Source organism: Simochromis diagramma, unplaced genomic scaffold (genome assembly GCF_900408965.1).
Source record: "Simochromis diagramma unplaced genomic scaffold, fSimDia1.1 OVJJ01000026.1, whole genome shotgun sequence".
Taxonomy (NCBI): Eukaryota; Metazoa; Chordata; class Actinopteri; order Cichliformes; family Cichlidae; genus Simochromis; species Simochromis diagramma.
In genome coordinates, this window is record NW_024386985.1 from 749625 (window position 1) to 769899 (window position 20275).

At 37.6% G+C, this 20275-nt stretch overlaps 1 protein-coding gene across 8 annotated transcripts in view; it reads left to right on the top strand.

Annotated features, from left to right (window-relative positions):
* The window catches only part of mcf2l2 (MCF.2 cell line derived transforming sequence-like 2), a 109034-nt gene extending 93606 nt beyond the window's left edge, over window positions 1–15428 (top strand). For 6 of the 8 annotated variants that reach the window (XM_040039806.1, XM_040039807.1, XM_040039812.1 and 3 more), the window contains 3 exons: window positions 699–814; window positions 7611–7684; window positions 9608–15428. In XM_040039806.1, coding sequence (XP_039895740.1) covers window positions 699–814; window positions 7611–7684; window positions 9608–9696 — 279 coding nt within the window. In that variant the 3' untranslated portion in view covers window positions 9697–15428. Of the gene's footprint in view, window positions 1–698; window positions 815–5493; window positions 6411–7610; window positions 7685–9607 lie in introns of those variants that run through there. The other 2 variants (XM_040039810.1, XM_040039811.1) reach the window with 2 other exon arrangements.
* Window positions 15429–20275: the final 4847 nt, after the last annotated feature.

Here is a 20275-nt window from a genome sequence, read left to right on the forward strand (position 1 = left end):
TAACTGGATATTTCTCTCTTTTTCAGACCATTCTCTGTAAACCCTAGAGGAAGTTGTGTGATTAAAATCCCACTAGATCAGCAGTTTCTGAAATACTAAGACAGCCCCGTTAACAACCATGCCACATTCAAAGCCGCCTAAATCACCTTTCTTTGCCATTCTGACACTTGGTCAGATCACATCATGTTGATCTTGTTTTGGGTTGCTGCCATGTGATTGGTATATTAGACAAGAGCATATCTGTGTTAACAAGCAGTTAAACAGATGTACTTGACAAAGTGGAGAGTATGTTTGCATCATGCAGTCAATCACAATTTAAATTGTGTTCATCTGCAACAACAACAACTAAATAATCCCACATGTGGATGCAACTCTGATAAGACAAAGAAAAAATTGGGACATTCAATCCCTGTGGTGTGCATGTACCTAAAGACCCTATAAATCTTATAATGATTAACTTATTTATTACTATCTAATACTACAAGAATAGCAAAATAAATGAAGTCCAATGTCTTGTCATTGGTATATTTAAATTTAAATGCTTTTATCTGCTGTCTTTGTTTCATTTTGTAGGGTATTGTTTATTACTCAGCAGTTAGAGTAGAACAGTACCACAGTACAGTAGAACAACTTTAAGCAGTAGCTTAAAGTCTTGGGATTGGCTAAATGTTGAATTTGAAAACCATTTCTTTCTGCAGGGTGACAGCAGCCGTTTCCGAGTACAGCTAACATACGAGTCTCGTGATCCCCAAGACCTCTCTCTGGAGACAGGTGACCTCGTCCAGTTTGTGGAGGAAGCAAAGAACGGAAACTGGTAGGTTTTTGTTTGTTGGCTGAACCACAGGATTATTTAGAAAGCCCCCCACCCCCACCCGCCATCCATTGATTGGCTGCTGTATACCCTCCACACAGCCCTCCCTTCAAGTTTTTAAATTTCTGTTTTAAAGATATTGTATTCCTAAATAAAACTGAGCAAACATTACAGGGAATTTTACAGCATATACATTTAGGGCATTCATGTTGCAAAAAAAAAAAGAAATTGCTTGGAGAATATTTAAATATTTTATTACTGAGGGACCTAAACAGTGGTATACAAAAAGTGTTGAAAGCAGTATTTTGCATAATTGTGTGGCAAAACATTTTTAGGTAATTTATGAGGTGTGATCAAAAAGTTCTGGGAATGGGCCTCTCAGCAGGTGGCAAGCAAAGATTGTGTTGATGTGACTGGAAAACCTTTCAGAATATACTGTGCCAGCACACTATCACACTCTGGCAAGCACCAGTGTTCTGGTCAGTTTCTCCCTCAAGCATTATGAGGGTACAGTAGAAGTCCATGTTGACAGCCTCAACCTGGAAGATTAATTCATGGTGCACAATCCAGCGAATGTCGCAAAAATAATGAGCGCTGCCTGCTCTCGGTCCTCACCCGAAGCACTGCCTCAGGGCTTGGAAACTGTGGACTCTTCCATTGAAACCTCAGTTGTAACTGGAGACCCAGTTCTCATTACCAGTAATGAGCCTCCACACGAAATTCATGCAAGTTTGTAAGAAAAGTTAACATTGGGTTACTGCGTATGTTTGAGGATTGCAGTAAAACCACAGAGTGGAATTTGGCCAGTGCGAAGGATCAAATCCCTTATATAGATCCAAATGTGGCCTCCTTCATGACATTGAAGGGGCCAAATTTAAATAGGGTAGGTTTTTTTTTTTTTTTTTTTAAAGGCCAGTTATTGAAACCTTTTGTTCACACACAAAAAAGACTGCACATTGAGCTACAACACCTTCTCTGCAGCTCATAAAGACATGCCATACGCCCAAAACTCACACTTGGACACCTTAGACCAGATGTCCATCCTTTGTTGCTTAGAGCCTCTAATTTGGTTGTTTAACCAACTTTTGAGAAACTACATTTTCCAACCAGTTTCAGCAGACGTGGACTGTTGGTTTCAAAAAAGTTCAGGCCTAGCTTTTAAAAGTTAGTACCTGAGTCACGGACACCATGACATTCCCCAGCACCCTTATTAACCACCTCCAGTCGCTAGAAGCTTAGTTTATACTCTGTTTTCAACACAGACAGAAGACCTGATGGCCGAGCAGCCATTCTTAGTATATTTTCTTGAAGTCCATTTGAACTCCAGTGCCTGGGGCGCAGGCATAGTTTGTGCATTGTAATTTAAATTCTCTGTAGAAAAGTCAGTGCAGTCACAAAAAAGCCAGACAGGCAGACTGCCTGCACAGACCCTCACACTTGTTGTCTGATGATTAAATTTAGGTCGTTTGGACATGAGCACAGCTAGGTGGACTTGTGGACATAGTATATACAGTATAATGTAGACTTCAAAGGTATTTTCTGGGATAGCACAATAGGTCATACAGTAGAGGTATCAATGTTTCTCCAGAAATATATTGTTTGCCTCATTGCTATTTAGCCTGCACTAATCATCCAGCTATCAGTTCTTTAAAAATGGAACCATTCTGTGTCCTTTTATTCATGCATATCTGACACCAAAATCATGTGCTTGATTGAAATAGTCTTTGTACCAACGGATTTCTATGGAGCTATTTTGTTAATTGTAATAATGAAATTACCAATCATTTCTGACAGTGTGTCTTTGTGTCACCCTCATCATTGTTTGTCTTTTGTCTGTTCAGAAAGCATCAGCACAAAGACCAGTAAGTGTTAAAAAAAAAATGAAAAAAGCTGTTAACAGCCTGGTGCAAAAGCTGTTCTGCTCAGTGGGAGTCTTTTGTAAAATAACCCATGAACTTGGTTACTTTTATGGCTTGAAGTTGGGCTATGGTTGCTTTGATTAACACTGAGCCTACCAGGTTTCATTATGTCTTTGCAGCAGTAAGGTAATAGCAGTCTACTCAGCCTACAACATAGTGGATGAGTCCAACTATCATCACCATGGGAGTGACAACAGGCAGCGGCCACTTTATGGGCTGATAGCATTTGAAAGAGGGGAAAAGAGCAGAATCAGATAAGCTGAATCTATCCTTACTGACAAAGTACCAAGGAAAAAAGAAAATGAACCTTTCAGAAAGGCAATATTTCCATGCATAGCCCATGTGTTTGAGTGTATGACATTGAATTATTGTTATTGTTGGTCTTGTGTATTTTTGCATAAGAATTTTGCAGTTCCACTTCTATCTGTAATCATTACCCACACCACGGCTTCCCTGTTTAAAACTACCTTCAATTCAACCACATTAATCAAACAAGCTCAAGAGACGAAATGAGACTTGTGCAATGGGATGCTTCTTTGCTGCCCTGTTCTATCTTCACAAGGATTAAAGGCTGAGAGTGACTCATAAGGAATTAAAATTTCATTGACTGTAACTTTATCCTGATGAAGCAGTAGGAACACAACAAAACGTGTGACTGTTGCTAAATCAAGGAAGGTTGCAGAAAACAATGGCTTCAGATTAATAATAAATCACTGTTTGATTCACCTCACCAACACCATCTTTGCTTTTGACCTGACAGGGAAGCAGCAGCTACTGCCTGCTTGGATGAGCAGCCTCTAGAAAGTGAGCTGAAAGAATGTTTTGAGCTCATGCAAGCTCCTTGCATTAGAAAGTGATTAATAGTCTACGAGATAAAAGCTCAACTTGCTTTAAATATGCTCATTTTTCATCACCTCATGCATATTTCAGCCCTTAAAACAGTCTCCTGTCGACTCCATCTATGGATTTTTGCCGCTAAAAGGTCTCAGTCACTCATTCTCATCTCTGCTCTACGCTTGAGGAACATGAAGAATTCATAAGTTTTCTCTTTGGTTCTATTGCTGCCATATAGAACACAACTGGCACAAAAAGGACTACTGCAGTGTCATATAAAACTCGATGTGTCCTGTATACTAATATATGTCCATTCATTTGTGTATGTCTTTGTTTACCTGGTGCACGCTGTTTTTGTGTATTTAGATTGTCCACTGTGCATTTGTGTTGTTATGATTGTGTATGCACTGCTGAAGTCAGTTTTTCCAACAGGAGCAGTACCATGCTTACTAACATACCCCCCACCCCGCCCCATGAGTGTCTTGCACCTTTCCAGATTTAGGCTTTCACTTCACGTCTGCACCACACGCAGTGTTCCTGTCCCTGTTCCTGTGGGTTTGTGTGGTATATTTGTCTAAAGGCTAGACAGCACACCCAGCCACACCCTGTCAACACTAATTTACATATGAGAGGAATAAACAGAGACGTACTTCACTCTAATGTGAAAGAGAAGAATTAAGAAACAGCTTCCCTACATCCTCTGTCAAGTCTTCAGAACTGCCCATCCAGTGAAAGCCATTGGCACCATAATTCCAGATGGAATTAAAGTCTGTTGTCATTCTAGCCTACGGATTGCCATTCATGTCAGATTACACCTTCAGTGTGCACATATTCTTTTTAAAAACATTCATTAAGGCTTTACCTGGTTCACCTAATCATAATTTATTTGCAAAATTATGGTAAATATACCATAGGTAATATCAGATTTCTAGTATGGTCTGTTAATATGACTAACTATATAGTAAACTATGTTATGTGTCAGATAATAACTTTAAAAAAGCTCACAGGACTTGTAACCTTAAAAAGAAAGAAAATGGATTTTAGGCTCGTGTCTTAAACAGATCTCCTGTCTCCACTGACAGTAATGCATGTTTTGGCTCAGGTGATGATAGTAATGGGATGCATTGAATGCACAACAGTCATCTTTCTGTCTTGTAAACTGTGTGACCATCTCGTTCATTTCAGTGTTTATAAAATGAAAGTTATTATCGATCTGTCTTGGTTTTTTCAATATTTGGCCCAATGACTCAGTTTTCCTGCAGGCAGAAAGCCAGTGCAAAGATAAACATAGTTTCCTTGCACAGGTTGTCATTTCATTGGAGCACATAGGATACCTTGGAAACAATAGGTGAAAAAATGATTTTTTTTAATATAAACCACATAAGCATAACCTCGTGGCCTGGCAGTGTTGCTAATGACTAGTGCTGGATCTTTTTAATGCAACTGATCAACAACGGTAGTCTTCACATAAAATCTAAATCGTTATTGCAATTATACTAAAAATACAATGAAATGATATATGGTCCCATTCAGTGCAAAGAAAGCAACCTAACTATCTTAAACTTTCATTCTATGAACAAAAAATTAAAAAGAAGACAATTTCTAATAAGTAAATATAGTATAAAAATATAAATAAATATATATGTAAATATATGCTGATGTTTATGCATTTGTGCTTGAGTCATTATTGATTGCACAGGTTAGTAAGGCGGGCATACCCTTCAGTTTTCATTTATTGTTTATTACTTATTATTGCAACAGCCTGTGATTTATGCTGTTTTTCAGTCTTTGTTTTAGCATTCTGAGGAATGCTAATAACACTAATGCTCATATTTCAACTACTGTCTCTAATTTGAGGGAGGCACATGTTTTTTCCAAGGCTGACACAGTAGCAGCTTCAGTTATTATCTAAATTTTTTTTTTTAATAGGATGACAGAATTTGGTGTGAGGAAAGACAGGAGGGTAATGACTCACAACAATTATCAGGCCAGCCACAAAGCTCATCAATGAAAGCTCAGAAAGAGTCCTGATCACCATCAAACAACAGTAAACTGCATTTTTTTTTTTTTTTTTTTTAATGTTAAGACGCTACTTACTGTAAAGTTCCTACTTTGGCACCTTCAACACTAAATAAATCAAAAGATTTGTAGAAGTTTAACAATGTGAACCCTGCTTGTGGCCATTAAAAACATCAGCAAACACTACGCTGCAGCACATGAGTCAGTTTTGTTCCCTGACTGATACATTTCATTGCAGTTTGGCAGTGCTGATTGCTGAATCAATGCAAGCACAAATAATGTCTGGGGGAAATGCTGTTATCCTTCATATTTATGTGCACCACAGACATATTAATGCTTGATGTTACTCATTCATAATACTCTTCCAACTTTCCTGTGCACTAACAGCATCCCAGTCGGCACACCCAGTATATCTTTCCTGAAGAGGTCGAAATAGTTTTTCTGCTTGTAAAGAAGTCCTGCACAACGTGCCTGCGGGGACATTTAAAAGATCATTGCTACAAAATTTCACTTACACCATGCAAAAATAAGCCTTTGGTAAAAGTTACTAAGGTTCTGATATCTGGGGTTAGTAACAGTGCAAGTCATGATAAAAGGGGTGTGTTATTTTTTTATTTTTTTATTTTTTAGCTAACTTTATAAAAACGCTTGGTTGGCTAGTAGTAGTTCACTGTTTTTATGAGGACCCAAACAGTAAACGGTAAAAAATAAACACATTTAATGTTAATTTTACAGGATTTATTCCCCTAAAAGGCCTTTATTGGTTCACTTTTTGTTTTTAGTTTGTGTAGCAGCTACCAAAACCTCAGTAAATGACTATAAATTCAGCAAAAGGTCAGTGTAACCCATGCAATAATTCATTTATTTAGTTTCGATATCATTCTTCTTATATATAGGGAGATTATTTTCCTTTGAATTGTATGGAGCTACCAAAAGGTCACAGTGGGATTTTTTTATTTTTTTTATTTTTTTATTTTTTTTGCATTACCTCTCAATAACATTTGCATTTCGTCTGACTCACAGAGAGAGACTGAGCTGTATGATTATACAGAAGCATGTATTATTTAGTAGGCCACCACTGGTTGTGACAGCTGCAAGAATCAGTGCACCCTCGGCTGTGGCTGCCCTGTACCACCGCATCTAGAACGAAAACACGATCTCTTACTGACTGCTGCTGAGAAAGTCTGTAGTTTCAGCTGTGACTGCAGAAGTGGAATGACACGGCTGTCGCAGCGATTGTATTTGTGTTCATTACTGTGCTATCGTTTTTATAATTATGGCTTAAATTCGTTTTTATTTAATAAGTGAAATAATATGCACCAAGGGCTGTGTGTTATGCTGGAGCTACTGTATACCTGAACTCTTGTGCTTCACATGGTATGACTGCAAATATATAATACTATGTATATTTTAACTTATTCTTTAAAAATAAGTAATGAATGCAAAATCATCAGGTGTCTCTCTGCACTCTGTGTTCTTTTGATCGGCACACTAGCTACACATGTGGATTAAAAGGAACACAAAAATAATAAAAATGCTTCTGAAAGGGGCTGTGACCTTTCACAAGCTGAGCAGAATTGTATGCTTGCTGCTTTACAGGTATTTCATTTACAGTTTTTGACATTAATATAATATTTCAAATAACTTCCTGGGAGAGCCTAAAATAAACATTGGTGACATTTTGAAATCTATATTAAATAAAGTTCTAGCATCATTATTCATGATTTTGTTTATGCTAAAACCTTCTTGTTCCCCTGTGCTGTCATACTTGGTCATTAATATGAACAGGCATTATCAGGATTCACTGAGAATTCACCATAACAGATAATTTCAGATTAACTTATGTGGTTCGTGGCTTTAGTCCACAGATTTCTTTTCCTGTAAAGTTATTATTTTTGTTTTTAACTTCCTTTGGTTCAGCAGTTTGCTTCTGGAAATGAATGACCTATAATAAAAAGTATCGCTGCAATTACCTTACTCCTGTGTTTGAGTGAAGACCTTCCTCTCTATTGTGTTTCATGTCCTAGGCTAGTCAAGAACCTTTTAACAGAGAAGACAGGGTTGGTCCCATCCAGTATACTGCAAACAGCATCAGAAGGAGGTCACTCAATTCAGTAACAACACTGCAGCTTCTGACTAACCACTGGCAGCTTTGCTGTAACACACTCACTCACCACCCCCTCCATACCACCCATTAATCCCACTTCATCTGCTCCTCTCCTCACTCTCCGATGTTAGTTGCACCAAATTAACTGGGTGGTTCACCTGCTGTTGGAGAGGAAGGAGAAAAGGGATGAAGTGGAGGGGGATGGAAGAGTTTTGGCTTGAATGCAAATGCCACTGACTGAAGCACATTCATCTCTCTCTCTGTCTCTGTCTCTCTGATTGATGTTAGATAAAACTTCACTTGTTTTTCTGAATTGTCAATTTTAGGTAACTGTTGTTTAGATTCAGACTTTGATACCATGAAATTAATAATTACCTGGGACATGGCAGACTATTTCCAGTTGCAACAATAAAGCTGTTACTGGCTTTCAATCAGGTGCTTTCACTCGTCAGCTCTTTAGAGCAGTTAAATCAAGCTCTTTGTCATTTCTCCCACTTCGGGCAGGTGTGTAGAGTAGGTATACTTGACTAAGACCCCATAGAGGGAGGCTAGTTATGCGACTCCTGGGCAGATTCTGGGTGGAGCATAACTAAGTGAACATGAGCCAACCCAACTAGCATTAGCATGTTGCAGTTTTGCATAAAGTGGCTCCTGCTGCTAGTCATGCTCGCAGTATAGTTGTAATTTGAAGAATTAATCAGCTAGCTACTATAGCAGCTGGTTACAACTAGCACTGTTTCTGTCACAGATATCGTCTATATTCACTCAGCACACATTATTTTCTTTCCTGTATATCTATTCTTGCTTCCATCCATTTACATTTGACAAATAAACAGAAATTTCTCACGGCATGCTCACGAGGTTTGTGGTGACACGCTTTGTTTGACTAAGATGTTTTTAGTTTGTGAAAAGAAATTAAGCCAAAGGAGAAACTACTAGAAATCTTATCATTTATATTTGCTTAAAATGCATTCAAATAGTTTCCATATACTTGCCAACATATTTTTAAGCTGACTATTAGTAAAATTTTCTGGGCATTAACTATCAGATACATCCATGTAAATCGGTAGCATGCTGCAAGTAGCATGAGGAGTTTTGTAATTAATATGATCAACACACCAGCTACAAGTGATTTAATGTTAATTTATATTTGGGGAAATGCTTATGAGTTCCTCATACTTTATAACCACATAGAAAGGACTCTATACACAGCTTTAATATATTTCTATCTTTAACTTTGAGCACATATTGTTAATCTTAATACTGGGTTGATGAGATCAGGCATTCATAGACAAAGTGTATGCTTTTCCCACAGGATAGACCCTTCTATTTTTCCCCTCTCTCATTCTTTCCTCATCTCTGTCCTCTCTGTTCTTAATCCATCTCCCTACCATCTCAACGCTCCCATGCCGACTTGAAGGCTTGTCCTTGAAGTGTTTTTTTCTTTTTTTTGCTGTGGCCTTGCTTGTGTTGTTATGGTGTGTTCCCTCTTAAAAAGAACTACCTCTTCTGTCAGGTCACTTACCATCATCCTCTACTCCTTTTTATCATTTTCCTCTTTGTTTCTGTGTTTTTTCATATTTAAGGCAGACCCACCTCCATGCTCTAGCAGTTGACCTTCAGCATTTTAGTTAAGTGGAGCCCATTTACAAAAAGCTCTCTTCACCTGTCTGCACTGAGTGCCCTTATCTGCCTTCCCTATAATTTTCTATGCAACGAACTGGCTGATATTATTGCAGAGTCTGAATATTGCTCTATTATGTCTTCTTTTTTAATGCTTGATTTTTTTGGGGGGTTCTTTTTTTATTGGAACTGCAGTCTGGGCTGTGCATCCTCATTCTTAAGTGCTGTTTGAATTTTGAATACTACATTTTGTAATGGCATCAACATTGACTTGATGCTTTCTTGTCTTTGCAGATATCTTCAGTGATCTGTGTACAGCAGCTCTCTCCGACTCTGAAAATGAAGCCAGTACATGGGGAGATGTGTCTCAGGACAGCAAATAAACATGGATGACCACTATAGTTCATTATATTTAACTACAAATATGGCTGATGACTATAACTGTAGGTTTTTTTAACTGTAATTTCCTAAGCTGGACAATTCTAGGTTTTCTACTTGTAGCTCTTATTAATGAATTTGTAAATATGGCCTGCTATTGTTTTTCAAATGTAGTTTTTTTTTTTAGAAAAAAGCCTGCCTGAATGCCACAGTAGGAAAGCCATATAAGGTTTTTAATTCAAGGAAGTGCCAGCATGTCTCTGTGGGGAACTGAAGCTTTCATGGATGCTGAACTGAAAGTTAAATCATTACTTTCTGTGGAGAATGCTGGATGCCTGGAAATGTAAAACCTTTTCTGACCTGGATAACCTTAGGGAAAGTGACAATTTCCATGTGCTGGTTGTAAGCAGGCTTTGGGAAGGCGGCCTGGTTTGCTGTTACCCTGCACTGAAGCAGAACTCTTTACGATCAAATTCTTACACTGATGCCCAAATGTTTCAGCATTTCATGTTCAAAATATATATAATTAATTGCAAGTTGTTTTCTTTGGTTTTCTCAATCCTAGTGGAGCACGCACACGAATTATATCAAGTATAGAGTTGCTTCAGAGACTATTCTGACTACTCCTATGTTTTCACACTCGTACAGGTTCTCAACCACCATCATGTGTGTCCTTTGCATGTTTTCCCTGTGTTTGCGTGGGTTATCTCCGGATACTCCAGCTTCCTCCCACAGTCCAAAGGCATGCAGTTAGTGAGGATAGGTTGACTGGCAACTTAAATTGCCCCTAGGTGTGGTTGCAGATGTGAATGTGAATGCAAATGGTTGTCTGTGTCTATGTGTTAGCCCTGCGACAGATTGGCCACCTGTCCAGGGTGTACCCTGCCTCCCGTCCTAAGACAGCTGGGATAGGCTCCAGCCCCCCTGCGACCTTGAAACGGATAAGCAGAAGAGAACGGATGGATGGAAACTTAAAAATCAAATATTACCAAACCGTCTTTGTCACTTTTAAGTTTGCTTTGTTAAGTTTCCGCAACCATTAGACATTAAGTAAATTTTCCAGACACCAAGCTACTTCTGAGTGTGTGGGAAGGGTCCATAGACCATGTAGATTGTTGCCGACATGGTTCATCTTTTGGCGGATTCTCCCATCAGTGACTGTTCTCACTCGGTTATGTAGTTTGCCTGAAATTATAACTTTAGGAATTGCTGGATTAGTTTTTTTTGTTTGTTTATTTCTTTGTTTTTCCATTTTACAATATTTAATGGCACTGAGGTCAGCTTAATTAATAAGGAAAAGTCTGATTTTTTCCCCCCTGTGTATATAAACTCCTTGTGTATATTTAAACCTATTTAATAATAGGTCAGTGAATGGATCTGAATACTTTCTGAAGTAACTCTATTGTTTCAACTTCCCCACTGTCTGTTAGACTCACAAACAATGTGTGTAATTTGCCAAATGGCTGGAAGTTACTCACCAAACAACCAGAGAGCTAGGGCTGAACACATCGGTTTGCTGAATGCAATAACATATGAATATAGCCTTTGTTTTTATGTCATACGGGGACAGAAACTGGAAGAAGACTTGAAGTCAATTTGTCTTCTGGTAACAAGTAAAGAACTGTGCAGATTGTGTATCATTAACTGTCTAAAAACAGCTTTTTGCTCCATGCAAAAACAAAGTTGATGAGAGTGGTGTGTTGATGAGACCTAAGTGCAAAGAGAAGGCTGTGATACTAAAAGAACTCAGCAGAACTGCAGAGTTGGATGTCACTAGAAGCAAACCCGTTTAATTTACACATATCTGTCTCATTGTTCATATAAAATGCATTCATTTGTTCAGTTTTAGTTCCAAAGTCTGCTGCTGTATCAGGGGTGCAAAATGTGGGGAAAAGTCATTCAAGAAGAATTTCCTTTATCAGTTAATGATAGCTAATTACTCTCTATCAAAAAATACATGAGAAGTAAAACAATCATGTTTTCCATTTTATGCTCTATATAGCTTCAATGAATAGCACACAGAAGAAGTCAAAAGGCTTTTGATGGAGATGAAGCATTAATGTTTAAGGAAATGGAATTATCTCTATGATGTGTTGAGCTGCATGCCACCGAGATAAAGTAAGACTCATTTTTACATAATGAGATTTTCACTACCAATCTTGTTAAGAACATTTCACACTTTGATTCCCTGCATGCCAGCTGCTATTTAAAGACAGGACTTATGGTATTCATACATAGTTTCTGATTTGTGTGCATGCACTGTACAATAGCTAGAAAATGTGCTTTCTAAGCAATCTAATCCCAGATATGAGTTTCTGCAAGGGTGACTTCATGCCACTGTGAGAAAGCTCATTTTTAAATTGAGAACATTCCAAATATTGTATTAATTTACGCTCACAGATTCCCTATTGAGGAATTCTTTTATCTCTGTGTTTGTGTTGCCTTAACTAATTCGTAGAAGCATACTCACCGAGGAACCCAATTGATCATATTCCAACCTTGGAATTTATTGAAGGATTTAGTTTTTCTGCTGAATCCAAGCAATAGTTCAGCTTTGCAACATGTTATTGGATTCATGAGAGTTGTTTGAGGTCCAGCTGAAAGTGCTTACACCCGTGTTTTTGCTGCTGAGAAGTTAGCATTTGTTCCCACCTTCAGTTTTGTAGGTGAAATGCATTTCTCTGACAGATAGCACTCATGCCCTTTTTTCTCCCCAAAGTAAACTTCACTATGTTGTGGAAAAAGTCAGGGAAGTTTGTTTTTCTTTTTTCAGGGAAAATATTTTTAGTAAACAGCACCATTTTTTCTAAGGTTTCATAAGGTGTATAATTTTTTTTGGTGTTGTTGTTCTTTTGGATCTGTAGACTGGACATAGGACTTGGTGAGGGCCACGGACACATTTGACAAATGTAAACAAACATCAGTGTTAGCATAATTTTGAGGGATCCATTTTATGTATAACTGCTGTATTGCCGTACTCCATTGCTCCCTCACAGGCTTTTCAACACTGTATTGCATTTCTACTGCTAGGATGAATTGTATAGACTAGTCACTGCGGAAGCAGAACTGTAGCTGCAGATAAATGGCATATTATATCACAGCAAAGATAATGCAACACAAACGCTGCCATTCTGTCAAATGCTGCTGGCATTTCACACATGTACATCATGTCCCTTGGTTTGATGCCTCTGTGAATCAGCCATAAAGATATTTGAGACTGAGAGATAACTGTCCTTTTCTAAACAAAGAACACATCTGGAAGTTAAAGATGGAAAGCCATAAGGGTGTACTCACACCAGGCACAGTTTCCTACTACCATGCCTGGGCACAATATCCCCATTTCCTCACTGCCCCATGGTCATGCTGCTCTTAGCAACCTGGTCCAGTTCATCTCAGTATTTCAACTCAACTCTTTCCTGCTCACTCTGTGCATCATTCACACACACTTTTGAAAACAACGTTTAAAGAGCATAATGAGGTTCGTGATTTAATGTAGCTTAAAAGCAATATTTTGGGAGTTATGAGAAACTGCCCCCTCACATGCCTTGCAGATGACCTTACATGGTGATTTTTGCATAAATGATGGAGTTCTTTCTTGGGTGTGGTTTAATGATCGCTCTAGGTGGAATCAAGTACTGATTAACATACTGCTTAATATAACTGACACTCTCATTTTACTTGCACATATTGATTTAAGGACTTGACTATGTTTGACAAAGGTTGTGGTTTAGATTAAATATACCTCTTCATTATCTGAAATCTATGCGTTTAAAAGAAAATGATGGTTACCTAGTGTGGTTAAACATGTGAAATGGTATTTGTAAGTATGTATTATATGTAAATAGTTTAGAGTAAATTCATCTCATAGTTGCCATATATCTATATCATTGTAGCACCAACAACAAAGGAATTTTGAATGTATGTGTGAACTGCCAGTGTCTTTGTCGAAAAGGCATCATTTGACATCCTCTGAATGAGAACTGGCTGGAAAATGACTTATTTGATTTTCATTTAGATGGTAAATCTTAGAAATGGAAACAAGAAAACCAAAAGATATCAAACAACAAAGTCTTCATACAATACATGTTAGAACATAAGATTGAACCTTGTTACAAACCACAAGTAAGTAGCTTTGATCAGTCTTTGAAAAGACAAGTTTAAGATGAGCAGTGGATGGATAGATGCTTAGAAGGGTTCATGGGTGGATGATAAGTGAATGGATACATGAGAATTCCAAAGGATGGATGAGAAAAATTGGCTTGACAGACTGCTGTGTGACGGGCGAGGCATGGATAGATTGTTGGTTAGAAGAGTGAATGGACAGATTTGACGACACTGTAAATGGGTTAGCATTTGCAAGAGAAAGCAAAACTAAAGTGAAGTTGATATGCATTGATATTCTGATTATACAGAAATGCAGTCCTCTTGAATATGCTGTATATTTTGTTCATGCTATGTTTAAAATATATCTTTGCAATGAAAATATTTCTCTTGTACTGCCATATTTAAGCATATTATAGAATGTATCAAGTCTGTATATTGTATCTGTCATCTGATGTACATATTGCATTGCTTTGTGTGATAATATGCATTTACAATGTAAATTTTGTCACAGTTTCATTTCTTATTTCAAATATATTCGATTATTCCTAACTTAGGCTAGATTGTTTTACTTCTGCTAAAAAAAATGTTTCTACATGTGCAAGAAAAGTATATGCAAAGTCTTTTTATAAAACAGGATAATTTTACTGCTGGCATTTCACACAGCAATCTCTATTTCAATATCTGTTGTATTAGGGTCTCTCTCCCCCCCATTATTCATTAGAGAAACCATTTTCACCCAGTAAATTAATGTAATCTACCAAATAACACACAGCAACTTTGGTAAGCACAAACAGAAGGTTCCAATAAAAGAAGTGACTTTGTTTCTGAATGGCCTCAAAATACATTGTTTGCATCTGTCTTGGGAATAATAAAGATTGTGTTGAAAAGTCCACAGATTGCATTTACCCCACAATCAAAATGAGCAAACAAGTCGTTTTATTTCTTTATTTGATTTAATTTATTAATTTGGTGCCAAATCCCAACGATTGTCATCTCAAGTCACATATAGTTACATGAAGATCTCCCTCATGAGTAAGCAGTTAGAGGCAAAACTCCCACTTAAGAGGCAGAAACTTCCAACAGATCAAGGCTCAGGGAGGGCAGCCATCTGCCATGGCCAGGAAGGTTGAGAGGAATGAGAAGAGAGAAAAGAAGAGCACAGAGAGAACGTAAGCACCAGTTCCACTAATGTAACATTTTCCCAAACTAAAGACTATAGCAGGAAGTGCAGGGCTGGTCAATTGTTCCTGCTTTATAACTATAAATGTAGTAAAACATATCTTTTTAGCCCATGACACAAACTAAAATGCTGAGATAATGTTACTTACAGTATATCATTAACATTAACGTGCATGCAGCAAACTCATCATTCTTTTACAAACCTTTAAGAGGAAATCTTTCCCAGTCATCACTGATGTAATTGCAAGGTATCTATACATCCTTGACATTTTTTTATTGTCAGTTGTCGATGTAGATTCATCAGAGGAGTAAAACACATACATTCTACTTGTACTGTAACAGGAAATTTGCCGTGCCTGTAAAAGTAGTTGGATACAGCCTCTTTGTTATCGGTTGAACCGAAGATTGAACCCTGTAGACTAATAATTCAGCAAACATAAGCCCTGAGACTAAGAAAAAAAAAGGCACAGTGAGAATATAAAGGAGATGTGATTTCCAACACCTCACCATGTTCCCGATCTACCAGACAAGACTCATGTGAAGAAAAGATGGGTGTTCAAACAAGATGTTATTAAAGTCTGTGCCAGCAGGCGGTGAATTCAGGGGCTGTCAGAGAAGAATCCTCTGCTTGTCATCGCAGCTTGTTTTATTTTGATTTAAGACTGTATTAAAATGATTTAAGGCTGTATTGAAATGAAAGGCAATTATTGCAAGTTGGGTTGTTAAAGAGAAAGACAAAGAGATAAAACAGGCAGTATCTTCACTCTTCACACATTAAAGTATGTGATGAAATACAAGCATCATGAAAAGCCCTGGTTTATTTCTATTCTGTTGTCAGTGATCGGTGGCTTCTCAGGTATGGTGGAGGGTTGGCATTGCATCATTATCATTCAAACTGAGTCTCTGATCCCCCTTCAAGAGGAAGAGAGCAGGCTATTAATGTTAGACTTGAAGCATAATGTATTCTCTCTGTATTTGACTGGTGTGAACTCTTTTTTTTTTTTTTTTTTTCCTATTCACTACCCCTAGATGAAAACATAATTTAAAGAGATAAGATGAGTGTTTTAAAGTCTTAAATGCTCCAGATTGTCTTTCTGGCCTCAGACATTGACATGGAATTAAGTTAGGTTACCATTTTTATCAGAGTGCTTGCGGGTGTCTTCTAAAAACATGCATTATGCAAGAAACATAAAGAAAGAAACCAACTAAAGTGTGTATATTGCTTATATTTAACATTCAATATACATCTTGAACATAGTCTCGATCAATTCTTCTTATTAAAACTAATAAATCATTATCTGAATGCTTTCTAATTCCCAGTAATAGTTCATCTGCTTTTTAGTGCAAGTATCTAATAAGCCATTTAGCAGCTTGCTTAATTTAGGCATGTACACATGGTCGAAAAAATGGCTGAAACTAAAGAGCAGCATCAGAACAGGGAGAAAAAGCCACGTAAGTGACTTTGATCGTGACATGGTTGTTGGTGCCAAACAGCTGGTGTGACCTACACAACTATCTCTACGGTTCACAGAAAATATTCAATATTCTTAGAAATCAGAGGTAAATGATAAGGCTGCTTTGAGCTGACAAGAAAGCAACACAAATACTGTAACTGTTACAACCAAGACATGCAGAAGAAGTTCTCTGGCTGCACAACAGAAGAGACAATTAGAAGACCGCACCATGTGACCCTCATGTCAGCTAAAAATTGGACAGTAAAGTTTGAAAAGATATTGCCTAGCCTGATGAGTCTTGATTTCTGCTACAACACTTGGATGGTAGACCTTGAATTTGACATAAACAAGATGAAAGCATGGATCCATCCTGCATTGTATCAATGGTTTCACTTGTTGGTGGTGTGATGGTGTATGGCATATTTTCTTGGTACACAGCAACTGAGAATTTTTGAAATGCTAGATCCCACTTGAGTATTGTTGCTGACCATCCCCATCTATTTATGACTACAGTTTACTAATCCCCTGATGGCTGCTGCAAATGACCTCCACAATAACAAGATCGCATTCCAATAGAGCATCTTTGGGATGCGGACGAACATGGACGAAACTTTCTGATGAATGTTTCTAGCACCTTCTTGAATTCACAGACAACTCTGTGGATTCAAACAGTTCTGGTAAAAGAGGTTCTCACCCAGTACTAGCAAGGTGCACTTAATAAAGTGAATGTAGAAATCATAAATAAGAAAACTATCAGGAAAACATTTTTCTGTAAGTTTATGGTCTCGGCCTCTAGCTTCACATCTTCTTCAGTGCACTGTGATATTCATTTTTTAAATAATTGTCTATTTTGCATAAAGTGGTCTTCTGCTGTTATAGCCCACACACCTCTAGCTACAACATTTTTCTGTTTTTTGTTCACCACAATCCCAATAAGTAGTTACCTTTCTGTCACCTATACCAGCCTGGAAACCTCTGCTATCAACAATCCCTCCACAGAACTGCCACCCACAGATTTTTTTTTCCCACAGGAGAACAGCGGTTTCAGAAACACTGAAAACAACCTGTCTGTCTGAATATGTAGGTGTGCGTTCATAATGAAGTACTTAGGTTGTGGGTGACAGAGCACTAAAGAGAGGGGACTGAGCTTGAACTTTAAAGGTTTGAGGAAGACAAAGCTGCATAGAAGAAGATAAGGTCCTGACAAAGCTTTGTTCTGTGGCGTGAACCTCCTGAGGGCTAAATACAGAAAGACAGAGACCGAATGTGTGTGCATCAGTTAGATGACTGCAGGAGTGGTTCGACAGCTCAGGAATGCGAAAAGCATACTAAGGCTCTCACAAAAGTCAAAGCAGTGGAAGAAAAACAAAGGAATTGCTGGAAGTCACTGTCTTCACTGTCTTCCAGACCAAGTGCTGCTAGCCAAAGGGCCACTGATGTGTGTGTGTGTGTGTGTGTGTGTGTGTGTGTGTGTGTGTGTGTGTGTGTGTGTGTGTGTGTGTGTGTGTGTGTGTGTGTGTGTGAGAGAGAGAGAGAGAGAGAGAGAAAAAGAGTCTGAACATTTCATTGGGAAAAATATTAAATAAATGTATTTAAATTTGTTTTCCAAGGGAAAGAAAGATGTGGTGCATAGTTCAAACACAGTTCATTCATGTTAGTTATTGCTACTTAAAGAGGAATCGTATTGTGGTTATAAGTCACTGGAACAAATCCAATGTTATGCTAAAACAGCTAAGTAGTATATTGTGGCTGGAAACCCAAGCAAAGCAAAGCAAATTTGCAAAGTCTTTTGCTGTTAGTGAGTGTGCTCTTATCAATAATGAATCAGTAGTGGTTCAGGTTAGAGTTCCTCTCCTCACGTTGAAGAAATCCCTGAAAATTTAACTCATCAATTAGATTTTGTTTTTCATAAAAATGTTCATTTCATATGTTAAAGGATTTGGATGTAACTCTGTATCTTTGCACCCTTTAGTATGTGTGGATATAATATTAGCTCAATATTAGTTCTATAGGGTTCTACAGGCTTGTCCTTAGTTTTTTATGTAGAAAACCTTGACTGTCTGGATCTGTATATTTGGGAGTGCAGTCGGCATAATTTCATTCCAAAGTGGAAATCCTCACAAATGACAGTTAATGCATATTTTGCTCCCAATATGTTTTAAAACAATGTGGATGTAAAGGTTAACAATTTAATTTCATTGGAGGTTTTTTAAAAGAAGGCCACCGGCAAAAGATAAATAAGTTATTTTTCTGCTGAGAAATGAGCGTTGTCCCCTTCAATGAAAAATGAAAGGGATATATAACATTCTTTGGGTACCATGTATGTCTGCATATACATATGCAGATACTATATACATAGACAAGAGACACGATTTTTGTAACCAAAGCCTTTCTTCATTTCCATTTGTGGTCTGTTTGCTGTCTGAGTATAACTGACAAATTACATTTTCAGGCTTTGAGTGCCCGCAGGCAAATAGTCTGTGTGTAGAGCAAAGGAAGAAGACCGGCCAATATGCAATTTCAAAACCATCATTTATCATGACAATGATTTAGCTTTTCATCAGTTTTCTTCAACTTTACTTTCATCAACATTAGACTGTGGACAATGAATTATACTTGTATATTCGTTAGTCAAGATATGCGCTGGCTGTACCTAAGCCCCAAAATATTTGCTGTTGTCCCGAGTCATCAGATGAGAGTGGATGGGGTTGCAGATTTGGAACCATGTAGCACACAAAGGTATCAGCTACTTTCTTGAGGATTTACTAATTATTTTATTTTATTTTATTATCCTAAAAAACCCCATCATATTTTTAAAGGCCACTGGGAACACTTGAAAGTGCTAACACAACAACCACATCATTTCTATCAATGGAATGATCCACTTTCCTGTCTAATGGTCCTATAAGAGTTTCCTGAATCATTACTGCTATGAGTTTTGCTTTTTTCTGCTTAGCTAATGGCTCTTTTGTATCTTTTATAACCAGAGGAAGTAGTGTCAGATTACCCAGATAGTTCCTTCAGGTTGTCAGTGGTCTGTGTACTGTTGTCGAGACCCACAAAGATTAACCAAATATCCACACCATTTTGAGTATGGCTATATAAACCCCACAAACCCACATCCAAGGCAGTCCCAGAGGAGAGTTCTTTGGATTACCTTGGAATAATTATGAAAACAAGTTAGCTCTTAAAATAATAATAGCTTAAAAAGTGTGACATGCTGCATATGATACTTATTTATAAAGCATAAAATAAATATGTTGGACTGTGCACTTATGAGGATGGATTTGTGTATTTGTGTGTGCATATGTATGAGCCTAACCTAAGGCATAGGGGTTAGTATTTGCCTGGGAAGAGTTCACTGTCAGTGTGAACACTTTTGCATTGCTTTTCTTTTTCTCTCTCTCATAATGGAGAGCAAGCAAAAGTGTGAAAGGAGAATTACAAACATTTCACACATATTTTATTACAGAGCTGGATTTTGATATAGGATACACCCATGGGTTATAGTCACCAGCATAAATGCAACAGGGTGTGTTATTTTAGATCATTCTGCTATGTTAAGAATAACATAGCAAAAAAACCCAAAACAAAACAGCAACAACAACAAAAGCATTTTCAGGACTGCACAGGAAACCAACAGCTGTGTAGGTATGCATGAACACATGAAATTAATGCATTTCACATTAAAATTTGTTGTCATTATTAGTGGGTTATGTTTAAACTGTTTAACAAATATTTGTAGGTCAGCAGTATCACATGTCCCATGTACTGCTTTGGAATATTTTTATTTTTAAATGCTGGAATAAATAATCAGGATCTGCAGAGAATTAAAAAAAAATATATT